The sequence below is a fragment of the Dendropsophus ebraccatus genome, chromosome 14, assembly GCF_027789765.1.
Source record: "Dendropsophus ebraccatus isolate aDenEbr1 chromosome 14, aDenEbr1.pat, whole genome shotgun sequence".
Taxonomy (NCBI): Eukaryota; Metazoa; Chordata; class Amphibia; order Anura; family Hylidae; genus Dendropsophus; species Dendropsophus ebraccatus.
Genome location: NC_091467.1, coordinates 31,370,030 through 31,387,845, shown reverse-complemented (window position 1 = coordinate 31,387,845; position 17,816 = coordinate 31,370,030). Strand labels below are relative to the sequence as shown.

Here is a 17,816-nt window from a genome sequence, read left to right as displayed (position 1 = left end):
CTGTACTGAGTCACGTCCAGCCCATGATTATTCCAGTAATGTGCATGTATAGATGGGGTGACTGTCTCCTAATCCCGAGTAAGCAGCTGCCAACCAGTCCTGCTACTCATCCCAGAGATGGGAAACAAGGGATTTAACCCTTGTCAGTCAAGGTCCCAAAGACTGTGTATTCTATTGTACTGTGAAATGATTGGCGTAAGCAAAGAACTCAAAACATCAGGGTTTTTGTTAAAAGATTCTTAGAATGTGAGGATAAAAAAATATATATATTAAAAAGGGGTTAATCCTGTGATTGCTGGGGGGGGGGGGGGGTGGACGCCCTGTTGATGTAGAAGATAGAGGTCACCTGACTCCTGATAAAAGAATATGACTGTGTGTACAGTAGTGTGTATAGCGCCCCCAGGGCTGAAAGGTCATTTTAGGAACTGTAATGTCACACAACGTGGTGGCCGACTATAAACCCCTTAAAGGGGCATACTTGTCTCCTTTCCACAGGATCGGAGATGAGCGATATGGCTTCTTGAATACAGCCACGGGTCGGCACATGAGTTTGTTATCACCGTCATACAACCTGAACTAAGTGTTAGTGGCAGCTTCTTCCACCCCAGTTTGTGTATAGGAAAAGCGCTATCAGTCAAGGCTGGTGAGGTGGCGAGGAGTCTCTGAGGTCCACCCTGATGTCACATGGTTGAAGCTGCATGAAAGGGGTGAGGGACCCCCCTTAAAATAATTCACCCCAAGATTTTTAGCTATTCCCTATCCACAGATTGAGTAATATGTGGGCGGCTTAATATTGGATCTTATCAATGTTAATTGTCACCCAAAGTAATAGAGTGGTAGCACACATGTTCAGCCACTGCTCAGTTCACTATGTGACTTGCACCCATTGAAGAATTCAGTGCTTGGCAATGTTTATAAGCCCCATAGGGAACTAATAACATAGTGCTGCATTATCATGGAGGTGCAAGCAATCAGCTGTCTTGTGGATAAGACATAACTTTAAATCTTGAGATAATCCCTTTAAGGTGTTATCAGTCAGCATCCATGTTGTCTGCAATTACGGTTAAGACAGCCCATCACACTATAGACCACTGTCCCCAATAGCCCCGATACGTCACCCAGTAGCCCCGCCTTTATATTCCTTTATCAAGGCTAAAAACTACATTTCCCAGGAGCGCTCTGCGCCCTCCCCCGGAACAGGCTCAGGCTGAGGGGCGGGGCGGAGGTGAACTTCCGGTACCGCTACTTCCGGCCCGGAAGAGCTGTGTCAGGGTGCAGGAATAGGGCAAGATGGCGACAGCGGCTGTGATCGAGTTCCAGAGAGCGCAGGAGATGCTGGTGACGGACCGGGCGGCGAGTATAGACATCCTGCAGTCTATAGGTGAGGGCGGCGGCCGGGGGAGCCGGGCCCGGGAGGGAGGGAGCCGGCCGCCGGTGTGTGGGGGAGCCCTGAGGGCTGACACTGTGCCATTGTTATAGCTGTGTGTATGGCTGAGGCTGGCAGGCCGGGGGCACACGTGATCACTGCATAGCCTGCATCTATGGACACATGTATATATATATGTATGTGGGGACAGGTTATATACTATACACTGTACAGGTTGCAGAACTACAACTCCCAGCATGCAACTACAGGATTTACACCAGCTCTATAGCCTGTGCAGAACTACAACTCCCAGCATGCAACTGCAGGATTTACACCAGCTCTATGGCCTGTGCAGAACTACAACTCCCAGCATGCATCAGGACATATTGGAGCTGTAGATTGGCCACAGTTGGGGCATTTAGACTTATAGAGCTCAGGTCTGATGTGTCCGTATGTGGGAGAGCCGGATGGCACCCAGCTTTCCTATGGCCGTTATATCAGAGCAGGGTTACGAATCACTACGCAGAATATCAGAAAGGTGGGTGACAACCCGTGGGATAGTGGAGACGGTGGCCACGGGTTGTCAGATATAACGAGTCACTTATATTGTACTGGAATAAATAAAACCTTATCGTTATGTATTGTAGAAGCTAGATTCTCTCTCATGTATGAGGAGTCAGGTCCTGGCTCAGATCTCTGCTTGCTGTCAGTGAATGAGGACAATTTGATTTACCACCAGATACAAGTCTGATGCTTCTCATACAGTGGGATCCAGTCTAGATCATCTCCTGTGACTCCTTACCTGCACTAGTACATGTTGATGGGTTTGGTTTACAGAGCAATGTTTACACAAGCTGTTACTTTCCTGTTGTTATTCAACTACAACTCCCATCATGCCCTCACAGCCTTTGGTTATTAGGCCTTAGTCCCAGACCAGTGTTTCCCCAGCCTCCTGATATCCAGCAGTTGCACAGATAGATCTCCCATCATGCCTTGAGTCTTCCTGTTATTCAGCCAGTGTTTCCCAACCTGTCACACCCTTCTGTTGCAGGACTACAACTCCTATCATGCTGTGGGACAGGCTTCAGTTACCTAGCTCAGTGCTCCCCCGACATGCAGCCCTTTTGCGAGTTCAAAACTACAACTCCCATCATGCTGTAATAGCCTTTGGTTGTCAGGCCAGAGTCAACTGTTTCACACGGGCATCTCCCATCATTGACGTGTGTCAGTACATGGCGGGGGTTGTAGTTTTGCCGCAGTTGTGGGAGACATCAGACTGGATACAGTTGTGGGGACGTTGTGTTTGGTCTGGGCTGATCAATATCTCCAGAGATCTTTATAATGGTGAGGAATAGAAACAACCAACAGTCTCTATTATAGAAAGATCAGAAAATATTGACTGATAATATATGACACCTCTGGGTTACATTGTATCATTATCAGAACACTGGTGACGCTGATACATGGTGTCATGCCTTGTGCTGGGCCGACTCAGTCCTACATCTACAAAGAGAGAATCCATGTGTCATGCTCCACCCCCTGAGTTTTGGAGGGTTTCTTAAAGGGCTTATCGAGGATTGGAAAAAATGTACCCACTTTCTTCCAAAAACAACACCACCCCTTCTTCTCAGGTTGCGTGTGGTATTACGGTTGTGCTCCATTGACTTCAGTAGAACTGAGCTGCAAAACCAGCTGGGGACAGGAGTGGTGCTGTTTCTATAAGAAAGCAACTATGTTTTTCTGATCCTGGATAACCTCTTTAACATAACAGAGACAGCCCCACTCTTGTCTCCAGTTTGGGTGCAGGTTTTGTAACTAGGTTCCATTGAAGTGAATGGAGCTTAATTGCAAACCGCACCAGGAGAAAAGAGTGGTGCTGTCTCTGGAAGAAAGTGACCATGTTTTTGTAGCCCTGGAATTTGCTTCTAGGATCATAGACATCCATCACTTCCATCCTTTCATTGTAAGTGATACATAGTAGCCAAGGAGCTGGAGGTATTGGGACAGAACCCTGGAGGCCATAGTTGTCACTTGGTGACCAGCCAATCATTTTAGCTTTTATTCATTGAGATGTTTTACTAGTTTTTGTTGCTATAGGTAACAAGTTAATTTATAACATTCTTAGAGCAAATGTTAGGATGGCTGTAACCCATAGCAACTAATGGGCTACCAGCTTTTTTTGTTCCGGGGCTGTTACGGAATAAAGGCAGCGATGTGATTGGCTGCTGGGAGCCACTAGACGTTGTTGGGCTTGGAATTCAGCGACACAAAAACAGATGTGTTCTAAAAAAAAATGTTTTATTGAAACCCTTTAAATTCCTATACCGTACACAGCTACATAAAACAAGCAATGGTGTAGGATACAGTTATGGCTGGATAAAAGAAGAAAACTATATTATTGCAGTCATTATCCAGGGTTGGAAAAATATGGCAAAAACAGCACCACACCTGTCCACAGGATGTATGTGGTATTGCAACTCGGTCACATTCACTTTTAGTGGATGTGGAGCTGCAGTTCAATACGTGTAACCTGTGGACTGCTGTGATGCTACCGTGGAGCTCCTTAAAGGGATTTTCCCAAGAATATAAGTTATCACCTTTCCACAGGATAAAGTGTTACTCACCGGGACCTCCACCAGTCCGGACAATGAAGTGATTGGAGTGGCAGTCCAGCATGTGTGCAGCTGCTCCAGCTAATTTTCAGAAGCCCCATAGAGATTGAATGGAGCTGTAGCCGAGCATGTGTGCTGCTGCTCTATTTACTTAGGGGGCAGTTGGTCTCTGTTCTTGGCTGTCTACCCTATTAGAGATTATATATAGTGTCACACACCGGGGACCCCCCTGTAAGCCATAGAGGAGAGTGACAACACTTTGAGTGGCAGCCTGACTCCATGTTTTCCCTCATCCCTCACAGTATTGGAGCTTTTATATCCGTCTGTGTTTTCCTTCTATCCACAGTGAAGTATCTCTCTTCCCCCCCCCTTCATTCTCGGGGGTGCCACCTCCATTAAAAGATGGGAATCCCCCTCTAATGTATATCCAGTGTGATTTGGTCCACATGATAGCTGGACGCCATGGCTTGAAGCTGTCTTTTGTTTGCTTTGCAGTAAAGCGAGACATTCAGGAAAGCGATGAAGAAGCCGTACGCGTCAAGGAGCAGAGCATCTTGGAGTTGGGTGGGCTCCTGGCCAAAACCGGACAGGCAGCAGGTGGGTTCACATGAGGACGACATCATGTTTCCTCGCTATTATGTGTCCTTGCAAATAATAATCTACATGTGGGGCCAGAGTATAATCCACTACTTATAGGGGTTAGAGACCTGCTTTTTATATCCTCTTTTCTTCATAGGCATTATATTCCATCCTCATTCACTTGAAGGGGGCTGAATGCCAGGTACACATGCAGGGGGGATGTCCGTGTGGATGGTATATATCTGTAAGGACTAGTAATTGAGTATGTGGAGTAGAACCTGCTAGGCTTCTCAGCAATGAGTAGGGATACTGTTAAGCTGATGGTCGGACCTGTTACCATGTAATGTGCTAGGAGGAGGTTTCATCAATCTAATGTAATCTATACCCCATATAAATAGCATCATGTGGGGGGCTCACCCCAGGCTCCCGGCAGAGATTGCATCACATCCTTCTGCAAGGACAAGTGTGCGCCTCCCGTGCCGAGTCATTGTCATACATGTCAGGGTTCTCGACCTGTTATCTTAGGAGTGTAGATCTTATAATGCTCTTTATAAAGGAGATGGAAATACAGTGTAAGTAATTCTTGTAGTTCACCATTAGAGGGTATTTGCAGGATATTGAGAAATATTACTTGTAGTGGTTAGGTATTCTTAAAGGGGTTATTTCCTTTGCACAAGATAGCAGATAATTTATTGTACAACTGCTGGGACCCCCACTGATCATAAGTATGGAGGTCAGATGTCCCCCAAGTAAATTGAACAGCAGCGCATATATTCATCTGCCGCTCCAGTCACTGTCAGCAATGTTCGTAATCCCGATATAGAATAAGTGGGGCAGTGGTCAAGCGTGTTCACTGCCGCTCCATTCTGTTGCTTCACCATTGATCTCCATTCTCAGAATCAATAGGGGTCTCAGTAGGTGGCCCTCCACAATCGGCTAGGTCTTCTCTAGCATGTGGATAGCTTTTAATCTTGCGATAACCCCTTTAAACAAATTAAGATGTTTTTTGTTTTGTTTTTTTCCCACCAAGTGGTTTACATGAGGGCAGCGTAGGATAGATGGAGGGGAGCACTGACCTAATGGGGCTTGCTGTCATCTAAGCTCCCACAATGCACTGGTGTCTGGTAGCAGAGGTTTGCTGCAGGGTCACTTGTAGTATACTTGACACTATATGCCTGTCATTACCATTACTAGTCGTGAACCCAAACTGAGAGAGAATGGAGTGAGCCGCTTATCCATCATCTGCCCTTCTGTCCTCATCATTGACTTTACTAACACGTTCTTGCCCTTTTGTGTTGCAGAACTTGGCGGTCTTCTGAAATATGTGCGCCCCTTCCTGAACTCAATCAGTAAGGCAAAAGCCGCGCGCCTCGTGAGATCCCTCCTGGACCTTTTTCTGGACATGGAAGCTGCAACCGGACAGGAGGTGAGGGGGAGGGTATTCTAGGCTTTACTTTGTGCCTGGATAATACTGCCATTATTATTATTATTATTATTATTAAAGGGGTTATCCAGCGCTACAAAAACATGGTCACTTTTCCCCCTACTGTTGTCCAGTTCAGGTGCGGTTTGCAATTAAGCTCCATTTACTTCAATGGAACTGAGTTTCAAAACCCCACCCAAACTGGAGACAACAGTAGGGGGAAAGTGGCCATGTTTTTGTAGCGCTGGATAACCCCTTTAATAATAATAATAATAATAGATTATTATAGAGTGCCCTTAATTCCAAAGCGCTATACAAGAGATAGGAGGTAACAGACAGGAACAATTCAAGATCAAAAACACATTATATGAAGGCAAATGGCAGACTGGTACATGGGGGAATAATATACTTTAAATAACCATACATGCTTATTGCCTTAGGGGATAGGTGGCTAGCAGACACATCAGGCATGATACAATGCAGACAGTCAGGCTGCTTCCATACACATCATCTCATTGTGACAGTCCCTATTTATACTTGTAGAAACCCCCAGTAGAGCTTCACATGACTGCCCATTGGTTGGTGCAAGGGAAATGTGGCATTACAAGCAGAGTATTGAAATGAATGGCTGCTGTTAGATCTTCTACTCCACTGATTCCTTTCAGGTGCCCCATGCAGATCTTTTCCTAGTGATCAGGCAGAGTGCCACTGAATTGCTCAGCCCAATCATATACAGATCTGTCCAGCAGCACAGTTCTCTCTATTGGCTTCCTTCACTCATCCCAATGCATAGAGGAACGTGGGATGCTGAACCATTGATGGAGGATAACACTGCAGATAGTAGTGACCACTACAGAAGAGCAGGGACAACAAGCACATATGCTTTGGTGTGCCCATTTATACATGTGTGCTTTCTCGCCTTTAGCTGTAGTTTTTTGGGCAGGTTGCACCACAATGCTTCTAGTTTAAGTGATATTGGTGATGCCAATGTCTTCCTCTCTGTCTAGTAACCATTGGACCCCATCGTCCTCAACCACAGCTGTTACCAGCATCAGCAGTACTTGCATTACCCCCTTATTCTCCAAGACCTCCAGAGAAATTAACATTACAACTTTCATAGCCCTGCCTTAATTTTTTAGAAAGAAATGTTAGTACTATTTGTCTGGGTTCTGTGTGTCCGTATATCTGGCTGTGTTATATCTTATTATTAAAGGGAACCTGTCACCCCCAGTGCCGGGGTGACAGGCTCCCGACCCCCCGCTAGAGCACCTTATACGCACCTGATCGTGCCGGGTCCCGCTTCTTGACACGGTCGGGTGACAGAGATTTCAGCGCCCGAAGTCTGGCGCGCTCGCTCCTGAGATGAGTGCACCGCTCATAGATAATGGCGGAGCGTCAGACTCACCAGTCATTCTCTATGAGAGTTGGACTCATCTCAGGAGCGCGTGTGCCAGGCTTTGGGCGCTCAAATCTCCGTCACCTGACCGTCTCAAGAAGCGGGACCCCGTGCGATAATGTATGTATATGGTGCTCTAGCGGGGGATTGGGAGCCTGTCACCCCGGCACGGGGGGTGACAGGTCCTCTTTAAGGTGCTGAAGAGTTATAGTCATTGTGATGCTGTTCTGTATTGCCTGATTGATAGGCAGCCTTCTGCAATGCCCTCTAGCTACAGGGGCTTAGAGGGGACATCTTTATTTATTATGAGATAGGAGAATGGCAAATGACAAACACAGAACCTCATCACTACTATAGTTCCTGTGGCTCCTCACATACAGTAGTGGATTTGTAGTGGCAGCCAGACTTCTACCCTGTATGTTTGATGTGGATGATAATGTTGCAGGATGAGGTGATCTGTATTATATAGATAACCAATGATGTCTTTCAGGTGGAGCTGTGCTTGGAATGCATTGAATGGGCCAAGGCTGAGAAGAGGACTTTCCTGCGCCAGGCACTGGAGGTAAGCATGACACATGTAGACAGCCTGCAAGCACCAGTATCTAATAGGAAGTCTTTATTTAAAGAAAATTTTATTTATAACGAGCAAAGTGTTCTTGATTATTACAGTCTTTCCCCATGCCTGTTTCCCCCTAGGCTCGGCTTGTGTCGCTCTACTTTGACACTAAACGTTACCAAGAGGCATTGCAGTTAGGTAAGTGTACAGCAGGTGGCAGCCTTTCTCTGATTATAATCTATTCTCAAATTCTCTTCATTCTCCCAAGTCTCCAGCGCGCTCTGTTTACAATTTTTGAAAGAACTGAGGATGCTGGGTCCTTTAGGATATGTATAAATGAAAAGTTTGTCTTGACATTTTGAGAAATTCACATTAACCTCAAAAAGGTTTAGTATTCTAGTAGATTGGGGCTATAAATGTTAGGGGCGGGGGGGGGGGGGGTTACAGAACCTTCATATTGATAGCCTTTTGATCGCTTTACCACTGCTGATCATCTTGTGCAAGATTCTTCATCATGTACATTTATTCCTCACATTCAGTAATGTGATACAACGGCACATCTAGTAAGTGATACACAGGCCATGACAGTCATACATGTGCTGTAGGTTAGATTGTCATAGGTGCCATGTGTTGGCACCCACCAATGACCTACGCTAAGGATAAGAAAAGTCCCTTTAAATAAAAGTTGAATCAAAGTCCCTTTTAGCTGCAGAAGCAAAACTAAAATGGCTGATATCAGGTAGTAGATATTAAAGACAATTCCTAATATAACCTATGCAGTATCTTCTACAGCACCACTTACAGCTTGGAGTAACTTTACAGACCTTTTACCAAGCCTTGTACAACATCTATAAGGTTCACTTGTAAGGCCTTACTAATGCATTTCTATCGTATTAGGTTCACAGCTTCTAAGAGAACTGAAAAAGATGGATGACAAAGCCCTTTTGGTGGAGGTTCAACTCCTGGAGAGCAAAACCTACCATGCCCTTAGCAACTTACCGAAAGCCAGAGCCGCCCTAACGTCTGCCCGTACTACAGCCAACGCCATCTATTGCCCACCCAAGCTCCAGGCTGCATTGGACATGCAATCAGGTCAGTTACTGGCCCTCATTCCTAATGCCACCTTTGCTTTTTATGTCTTTATATACCGGTGTCCATTCTTCCACCTGCAGACCGTCAGGACCAGTGATATTCCTGATTCCTGTGACGCCCAAATGCTTTCAGGGATTTCACCGCTGCAGAGAGAGTTTCCCGCTTTCCATCTCTTCTCACTCTGATTTGCTTTGACGTTTCAGGTATAATCCATGCAGCAGAGGAGAAGGACTGGAAAACGGCTTACTCCTATTTCTATGAGGCTTTTGAGGGGTATGATTCCATTGACAGTCCCAGAGCTATAACAGCCCTGAAGTACATGCTGCTTTGCAAGATCATGTTGAACGCGTAAGTCTCGCCTTTAAGAACTTTTATGAGTTTAGAAATTGAGCCTTCCACTTTTCTGTGCTTGGTAAGTGCTGGATTATGATACGGATACAAAGCCTGGGGCTCCTCATCACAACACTTGCTGACCTGTGCTGTGGCTCAGATACCAAATCACAATTTATCATGGGTAGGGCTGGGCAATTAAATAAAAATTAAACCTTTTTTTTAACAACATGTATTATTTCTCAACTTTCATTTCTCCTCCCCCCCCCCCCCCCCCCCCCCTAATAAACAATGTGTTTCTATGTGCAGGTGTCTTACATACCATTTTATTGGTGTTTGAGGTAGAAACTGTGCTGCTTTACACTGTACTCCCCCTCCCCCCCCCCCCCCCCCCCCCCCCCCCCCTGATATATTATGGAAATACTGGCTATTATGAGGGCACTTAGTGTGGCTGCCACTATTATGGCAATACTGGCTGTCATTATGGGTGCACATGGCTGGCATTATTATGGGAATACTGGCTGCCGTTATGGGGCACTACATTAGGGTCACCTCGTCCTCCACACAGGATCCCCGCATTTATTCATTTGTTGTTTTTTTGGGTTTTTTTTTTTTTTTTTTTTTTATAAAATCAGTGACTTAAAAAAGAAAACAAAACTATATGTACAGCTATCTCTGTGCAGGCCTATACTGATGTGCATGATGATAATTTGCACAGTGTGTCCTCATTACGGCTTGTATGAAGTAAGAAGAGTTGTCATTAGGACCTGGAAGTGTTTTGCTAGAAATAGTTGCACAGATCCTCTAAACAAATAAGTGGACAGAAAAGTGTGGGTGGGAATGAGGATACAGAAGAGCATTTGTATAATTTGCTGGTCAGTAAGCCCAGATCCTGAATACAAGGATGTTCTGCTTTTGCAGCCGCGTCTGTGCTAGAAATGACCGGATTTTCTATCATTTAGTGATTATCTTGTGCTAATTGTTCAGTCGTAGGATCTTGTACTTCAGGATCATAGAAAAGCATGACTTCTCCTATTGGTTCTCTTACAGGCCAGAAGACGTGCAGGCCCTGGTGAGCGGGAAGCTGGCACTCCGTTACGCTGGACGACAGGTTGGTGATTGGCCTCTTTACCCTGTGAAAAAAACATTTAGCAAGTATCCACTAATGGGAATGGCTATGGATAAACCATAAATGTTGTATAGGTAGAGGTTCCAATCACACCTCGCAGACACTAATAGGGTGTGGTAGCCGCCCTTCACCTCTTCTTTCTAACCTGGTTTTCAGGAACAATTGGGAACACTCCTTCATCCCCCTAATTGTTTTCACAGTAACCACTACCAATCAAACATTTCCACTATTCATGGAGAATAGCCTTGTTACCCCCAGCAGCTGTGTTTTAAATAAAGTTACAATAAAATCATATACTTGCCTTGCAGACAGAAGCATTGAAGTGTGTGGCCCAGGCCAGCAAGAACCGCTCCCTTGCCAATTTTGAGAAGGTAAGCGTTTCTATAGGTTTTAGTGCCTGGGTATAAGGTTTGGATTAGTAATGTTCTTCCTCTGTGACCATGATGTCTGTGCACGTCCCATGATTCTTACCCCTGCCTTCCTCCTTTAGGCACTGACAGACTACAAGGCAGAGTTGCGGGAGGACCCCATTATTAGCACTCACCTGGCTAAACTCTATGACAACCTGTTGGAACAGAATCTTATTCGAGTCATAGAGCCTTTCTCTAGAGTACAGGTAAGTGAATACGCCTGTTTCAGGCTAAATAAGTTTGTAATTTTTATAGTGGTTATAGGAATAAGCAGAAAACTCAAACTGCTTATCTGGGAGAAACTCTAGGATTAGATCCAGCCCGTTCTTACTCCACTTCTAGACTTCTGGAGTTGGTCTGCTGGATGATCATGTCTCTCTATCTACAATATTACAGATGATCATTGGGGCACTTGCCACAAGCTTATTTTCAGACTAATATTCTAACAAAGAGTTTGTGACGTGCTCTTCATAGAACAGCCCTGTATCATCTATCGTCTCATCGACTTTTGGGTGTAACATTGGTTCTATGTTTCCTTGTAGATTGATCACATATCCAGTCTCATCAAACTGTCAAAGGTAAGTAGTATGTAATGTAATCAATATGTATTATGGTCTGTAGTTTATGTATGATTCTCCCATATAGGTTTCTGTTACCCTTGTGTATTAGCTTGGTCTGTGGAGATCTTACTACTGTTCTGTGATAGGTCCAGACTAGAATACTTCTTGCCTGTATTTTATAGGTGGGAGGATGGTAATTGTTTTAACCCCTACCCGCATTTAGATGTTCCGCCATGTTCATTTTAAACCCTTATTCCTGCATGTAGACGTGCGGCACGTCAATATATGTAACAGGCATAGAAGCTGTGCCCATGCCAGCTGCAGTGGGTCCTGGCTTTTAGCCATAGCCAGGCACCCACATCGACTGTCAGCACCGGAATGCCGTTCTGAGGCCAGCAGTTAACCCTATAGATGCTGCGGTCAGTGTGACTGCAGCATCTATCGTGGATATCAGAGGGAGAAATCTCCCTCTATTCACTAATTTTAGAATCATGGAGCTATAACCACATAAAGTGAGACAGGTCAGATTAGCAAAATGGCCTCTGGTTCTTAAGGCCAAAATAAGCCTGGACCTGAAGAGGTTAAGTACTTTGATGAAGTAATGGTCCTGTGTAGAGAAGAGTGAGCGGCTTCACCTACATTTTCATAGAATACAGAAAACGGACAATTATGACGTGTGTAGGGAGGCCAGCTGATGCTGTTTCTGCCTTCACAGCATTGAGATGGATGCAAAAACAGCTGGTCACTAACACTTCCTATACCTTATAATGGAGAGTGAACTTAGATATGCACCCACTTCACTTCCAGCAGGGGGCACTGCACATTTTTTCTTGTTTTTTGATGTTTCAGTTTGTGTGTTAAACAGCACTCCTATTCTTTCATTTGTTTTTATGACACAGGACTGTAAGGGTATGTTTCCATAATGTTCTCTGAGACAAAAATACAGCCATATTTTCGCCTCCAAAAACATTGTGCAATCAAGTGTTGCAAAAGAATCCACCATATTGTGGTAGCTTGAGCACTACTGATACAGGCAGACGCAGGGCCTCAGTAGCTGCATGCACCCATGTAGGAGTTTTTAAGAGCAACCAGTACAGCCAGAAAGATCCACAGATACCAGTTGACTCATTAGCACCTATCCAGAGGTTATGCACCTTGCGATTAGTCAAATGTCACACACTATGTTCATACATTGTTTTTTGGGACTTATTTTGAGACTTAAAGTAGAATATAGGCCAAGGCAACATAGAAAATTTTCATGGAAACATAGTCACTTTCTTCAATTAACAGCACCCCTCTTGTCCTTGTGTGTAGTATTGCACCTTAGTTCTATTGAAGTGAATAAAACTCCTTTGTGATACCACTCACAACCTGAGGATGGGTGTAACGCTATTTCTTGGGGGGGGAGCATCTGTTTGTTTTTTTTGTGTGTGTTTTTTTAAAATTTCTTATCCTGAAAGAATAGCTAACACTGTCGGGGAGATGTGTTACTTAAAGGGGCACTCGAGCGGGGGGGGGCACTTTTGTTCTGGGACCAGGGAGGAGGTAGCCTAGGGAAAAGATGTCCACTCACCTCCCCAGTTCCAGCGGTGGGGTCCGCGGCGCTCCGGTGCCCGGTTCCTGGCCACTTCCGGGTGTCTGACGCGGGCCCGAGACGTGACATCTCATGTCCACTCAGCCACTCAGTAAAGGAGGCGGGATCTGAGCGAACTTGAAACGGATCCCGCCTCCTTCACTGGGCATTGGAGCTGCGCGATGCGGGAGCCGCCACTGGAACCGGGGAGGTGAGTGGACGTCTTTTCCCTAGGCTACCTCCTCCCTGGTCCCAGAACAAAAGTGCCCCCCGCTGGAGTACCCCTTTAACTTACCATTAACTTAAAGAGTCACTGTCGTTAAATTTTTTTTTTTTTTTTTTTTTTTTTTTTTTTTTTGCAGAAATCAATAGTCCAGGCGATTTTAAGAAACTTTGTAATTGGGTTTATTAGGCAAATATGCTATTATCTGCATTTAAAAAGTCTTTTCTCAGGTCCCCCCCCCCCCTCCTCTCCTTTCTGTCATCCAGTGCTCAGAATCAGGAAATCTGTACTGTTTTTTTTTTTATCAGTCGGATCTGTCTGAGCTATGGAGAGGGGAGGGGGGAGGAGAAATGCGGGCAGCAGAGAACAAAGGATTACTGGGGGAGCTATTCAGAGGTCAGTGGTGACTGTCAGAGGAGAGAGTCTGTGATGTTGCTGTAAATTAACTTTGTTGTCCTGTTTTGGTGCCTTGTTTCCCTCTCTCCATAGGGAAACAATGAAGACAGGGGGGAGAGCTTCAAACTGCTTTTTCATGATAAAAATTCATTTTTCGGCTAATAAACCCAATTACAAAGTTTCTTAAAATCGCCTGTACTATTGATTTCTACAAAAAATTTAAACGACAGACTCTTAAATAGTTCAATGCCAAGGCTTTCTTGGTCCCCCAATATTGTGAATGACCTGTCAGGCAGTATTACTGCTGCATTGATGTCTTTGCTGCAGCCTGGCGACCAGACACTGTAGCAGCAGCAGGTATAGGCAGGGGGGGTTTGTATTGTGCTCCTTAATTTAACCATTTATCTGCATTTGCAGATTTTGCAGTGGATCCATAGGTAATCCAATTCAACACGAGTATTTGTGGATTTTCCACACTATTGAAGTCAGTAGAGAAAATCCGAAACAAATCCTTAAAAAAAAAAAAAAAAAAATCTCTGCCGCTACATATGAACCAGTTATGTATGAACACATAAGTCATCTTTCCCCTTTTGTGTAAATTCCTTGTCTTCTTTCCTTTTCAGCCGGAGGTAGAACGCAAACTCTCCCAGATGATCCTAGACAAGAAATTTCACGGTGAGCCTCACAAAATACATCCAGGCTGGAATAGCGTTCCCAAGTGCCGATCCTGGCCTGGCGAGGAAAGCTTTAATGTGTCGGTACATTTAGTCTAAGTGAGACGTTCCCAGCCATCTGGGCAGAATTTATTAGCACATCAGCGCGGCGGATTAGCGGAGCTCAGAAAGCGGCCTGCATCCTCCAGATAAGGGATCAAGACGACGGGCGCTCCCCGGAGGCTGCATAAAGACGTGTTATATAAAGAGCTTAGATGCTTTCTAATTGTACACTCACTTTTCTTGGTAAAAAAAATCCTGTTTAACTACAGTATATTTTACACCATCAGAATATGGCACTTACAGCATTGCTGCGGTTATGAGATCCGGACTATGGAGACGCTTGTCAGGGATAAGGAGTTAATATATAAACTTCTTAGAGGGTAATAGAGCAGAACTATCTCTTTATAGGAGAGTGTAGAATGCCCTGGTTGAGTGTAATGACTCCTCATCCTGCTAGGGATCTCTTACAGATCACTTATAAGAGGCTGATGTTTATACATTGATGCTGATGGTAACCCCTTAGCCCTTAAAGGAGAAATATCAGCAGGTTAGAAGAATCTAACCCTATGATAGCTCCCTATAGTGCATGGGGCTATGTTGATGACGGTATGTCTCCTACCTTTATCCTTAATGCCGTTCCTGTGCAGAGCGCTGATCCAGCCCGCACTTGGCCGGCCCACTAAATTGATAATCATAGGCGGGCCGGCCTGGGGCCAATCAGAGCTCTAGGCGTGGAGCACTTCTCTAACTGGAACTACCTTAAAACTGCACAGGAACAGTGCTGAGGATAAAGGTAAGAGACTTACCTTCATGCTCAGCAACTGTGCACAATAGTAAGCTACCAGTAGGTTAGATTTCTCTAATCTGATGATAGTTTGCTTCTAAAGGGTTTTTGTTTTTAAGTTCTGAAACTTCATTTTTATACAACCTGTTAAGGAATTCCAATTTAGGGAATGATGGTTCTCTGGTCAGGTTCAGGAGAGAAGTCACAGAACATCTCACTCTGGAGGACCTGCATTACCAAGACATCCCATTGATTCAGATTGACTTGGTGTAATGTCTAATTCCCCCTGTGGGGGCGCTTCTACAATTGTATCAGGCCCAGACATGAGATCTGATACAACTGTAGCCAACTCTCGCCAATAATGTGCGTCAGGTCAGGGTTTCCAGTATATCATATCATGTGTCTAAACCTGTTCTTCTTCCTCCCATACAGGTATCCTAGATCAGGGAGAGGGGGTCTTGATCATTTTTGATGAACCGCCTGTAGATAAAACATACGAAGCTGCTCTGGAAACCATTCAGAACATGAGCAAAGTGGTGGATTCTCTGTATAACAAGGCCAAGAAGCTCACATAGGTGAGTGGTAGTGGGTGGATCAGTAGAGCTGTGTCAGTGCTCAGGAAGGGCAAGATGTGATCAATGTCTGATCAGTGGGCTACTGTCACTCCAGGGAAACCTCCTTTAAAACCTTATACAGAGCCATTTCAGTCCTGCAGGATGAAGTGGTGTGGCCAGTGTACATTACACGGCAGATGTTCACAGTTCCCTTATTTTGAGGCTGTAACCACATTACACGAGGACAGGACGATCTTTTATTTTTGGTAAGCGGAGATTACACAACCTCCGCCAATGTCAGACACGGCTGTGGTGGTGACGGTTCCTACAGATAATGACACGTTACAATGGGCAGCGACAACATCCGAGCCGTCTGTGGAACAATGTAACCAGCTGCTTCTGCTTTGTACACGGCATGTGCTTGACTGGTTTATTAAAACTGGGTTTACTTGGTCTCGTTAAATGAAGTTCATTGAGACAAGTACAGATTGTTCTCTTACGAGTGCATGCAGGGTATGGTAGTAATTCATAGTGCTCTGTGTACTGTAAGGTGATGGCTATTTCTATGATTCAAGGAACTGTGCTGAGCTCGGCAATGTAAAGAAGCCCAGAAAGAATGAGGGGAGCACTGGCCGTACATGCACGTTCATGCTCGGTGACGTTTTCTCACGTTGGGTGTCCACGTTCTCAGACTCCCACCAATCGGCTATTTATCCCATGTCCTGTCGTTTTGATTGCAATGCAAAATCTTTAAAGCAGCTGTGTAAAATTTGAAAGTGTTATCCAGAACTAGAAAAACATTTCTTTCTTTCCCGAAATAGCGCCACGTTTGTCTTGAGTTTGTGTGTGGTATTGCAGCTCACTTCCATTGAAGTGTATGAAGCAGAGTTGTAATACCACACACAGCCTGACAGAAGTGATGCTGTATTTTTCTAATCCTCGATAACCCCTTTAAAAAAAAATGGCTGGAACAGCTACATTCTTTTAAATAGAGCTGAATTAAAATGTTGCCTTAGGCTATGTTCCCACACAGTAGTTATGCTCAGTATTTTGCATCCAAAACTGAGAGTGGATTCAAAATACAGAAAGGCTGTGTTCACTTTTACTGAGACTTCTATAAGGCCAGGTTCACACAGTTGCAGTTTGTGAAAAAGTTACTACAACGTTTGTGCCTGTGTCTGTAAGCTGATCCTAACGTTTCTCATGTTCACTTCCAGACCATTGAAAATCATCAGCCATTGAGAAATCAGAGCGGCAGGAGCAGCGGACACCTCTCCTCCTCATGTGGGATGGTGGAAAAGGGGCAGGGGGTGCTGAAGGGAATCCTTTTTTTTTTTTTTTTCCTCCCCCCCCCCCCTCCATCTTTCTTAGAACATCTTTTTGTTTTGAATGAGTAATTTTAATATCTCAATGAATGGTGCAGCCTCAGCACAGGCCTCCGTAAGGTCCTGGGTGTTATGTCCATGCTCTTCACTCTTTCCACTCTTCCATCCCACGTCCGGGGGGGCAGGGTTAGAACACTTGCTTGTTTTATAGGTTTTTCTGTGTACTTACCTGAAGCAGTGCTTGTGGGGGAGGGTCTCATTGAGCTTATCCATGGTCCCCCAGAATCTTTGTTCCGTGGGCATATATGTGCTCGATAGGGAAAAGACTCGCCCGGGCTCACGGCTCAGCTCCGATAGGGATCCCTCACTTTTTCATAAATTAAACGGGTTTGCTGCTTGCAGGGATTTAACGAAACAAAAAATTGCCATTGCCGCTCCTGTTACCACTCCTTTAAGACATACCCCCCTCGTCCCTGCTGATGTCCTTTGGGTTTCGATGTCCCACAAGAGGTGCACAATTTCCACCCAGCTGAAACCAGAGTATATCTGATGTTCAGATGTGTTCCAATAAAGATCTTTTTTTTTTTTTTTTCCTTTTTTTCCTTGTCTTTGGTGTGCAAAACTTTTATGGCATGAGTGTATTGTAATACTAATGACTGGTTACCCTATATGTACAAGATGAAAACCATACATGGAATGTCGTCATAAGCCTTCATGACATATGCAGTGCGTATGATTTATCATTCAGCCGACTTTGGCATAGTGTTCTCCAACCTATAGCTGATAAGCTCT

General features: G+C 44.8%; 1 protein-coding gene across 1 annotated transcript; it reads left to right on the top strand.

Moving 5' to 3' along the window:
- Nucleotides 1-1,235: 1,235 nt before the first annotated feature.
- PSMD11 (proteasome 26S subunit, non-ATPase 11) lies at nucleotides 1,236-17,613 on the top strand. The gene is made up of 14 exons (XM_069952994.1): nucleotides 1,236-1,381; nucleotides 4,474-4,575; nucleotides 5,859-5,983; nucleotides 7,867-7,938; nucleotides 8,073-8,130; nucleotides 8,830-9,024; nucleotides 9,228-9,372; nucleotides 10,405-10,465; nucleotides 10,792-10,854; nucleotides 10,974-11,099; nucleotides 11,436-11,471; nucleotides 14,269-14,320; nucleotides 15,578-15,720; nucleotides 16,917-17,613. Exons 1-13 carry the CDS (start codon nucleotides 1,291-1,293, stop codon nucleotides 15,718-15,720), a joined length of 1,269 nt encoding a protein of 422 aa, XP_069809095.1. The 5' UTR covers nucleotides 1,236-1,290; the 3' UTR covers nucleotides 16,917-17,613.
- The last annotated feature ends 203 nt before the right edge of the window (nucleotides 17,614-17,816 follow it).

Excerpts from the sequence above, each read along its gene's own strand:
- PSMD11 (XM_069952994.1), top strand. The coding sequence starts at position 1,291 with ATGGCGACAGCGGCTGTGATCGAGTTCCAGAGAGCGCAGGAGATGCTG. Across the intron at positions 5,984-7,866 it reads AAGCTGCAACCGGACAGGAG|GTGGAGCTGTGCTTGGAATG; the intron begins GTGAGGGGGAGG and ends GATGTCTTTCAG. Across the intron at positions 9,025-9,227 it reads TGCATTGGACATGCAATCAG|GTATAATCCATGCAGCAGAG; the intron begins GTCAGTTACTGG and ends TTGACGTTTCAG.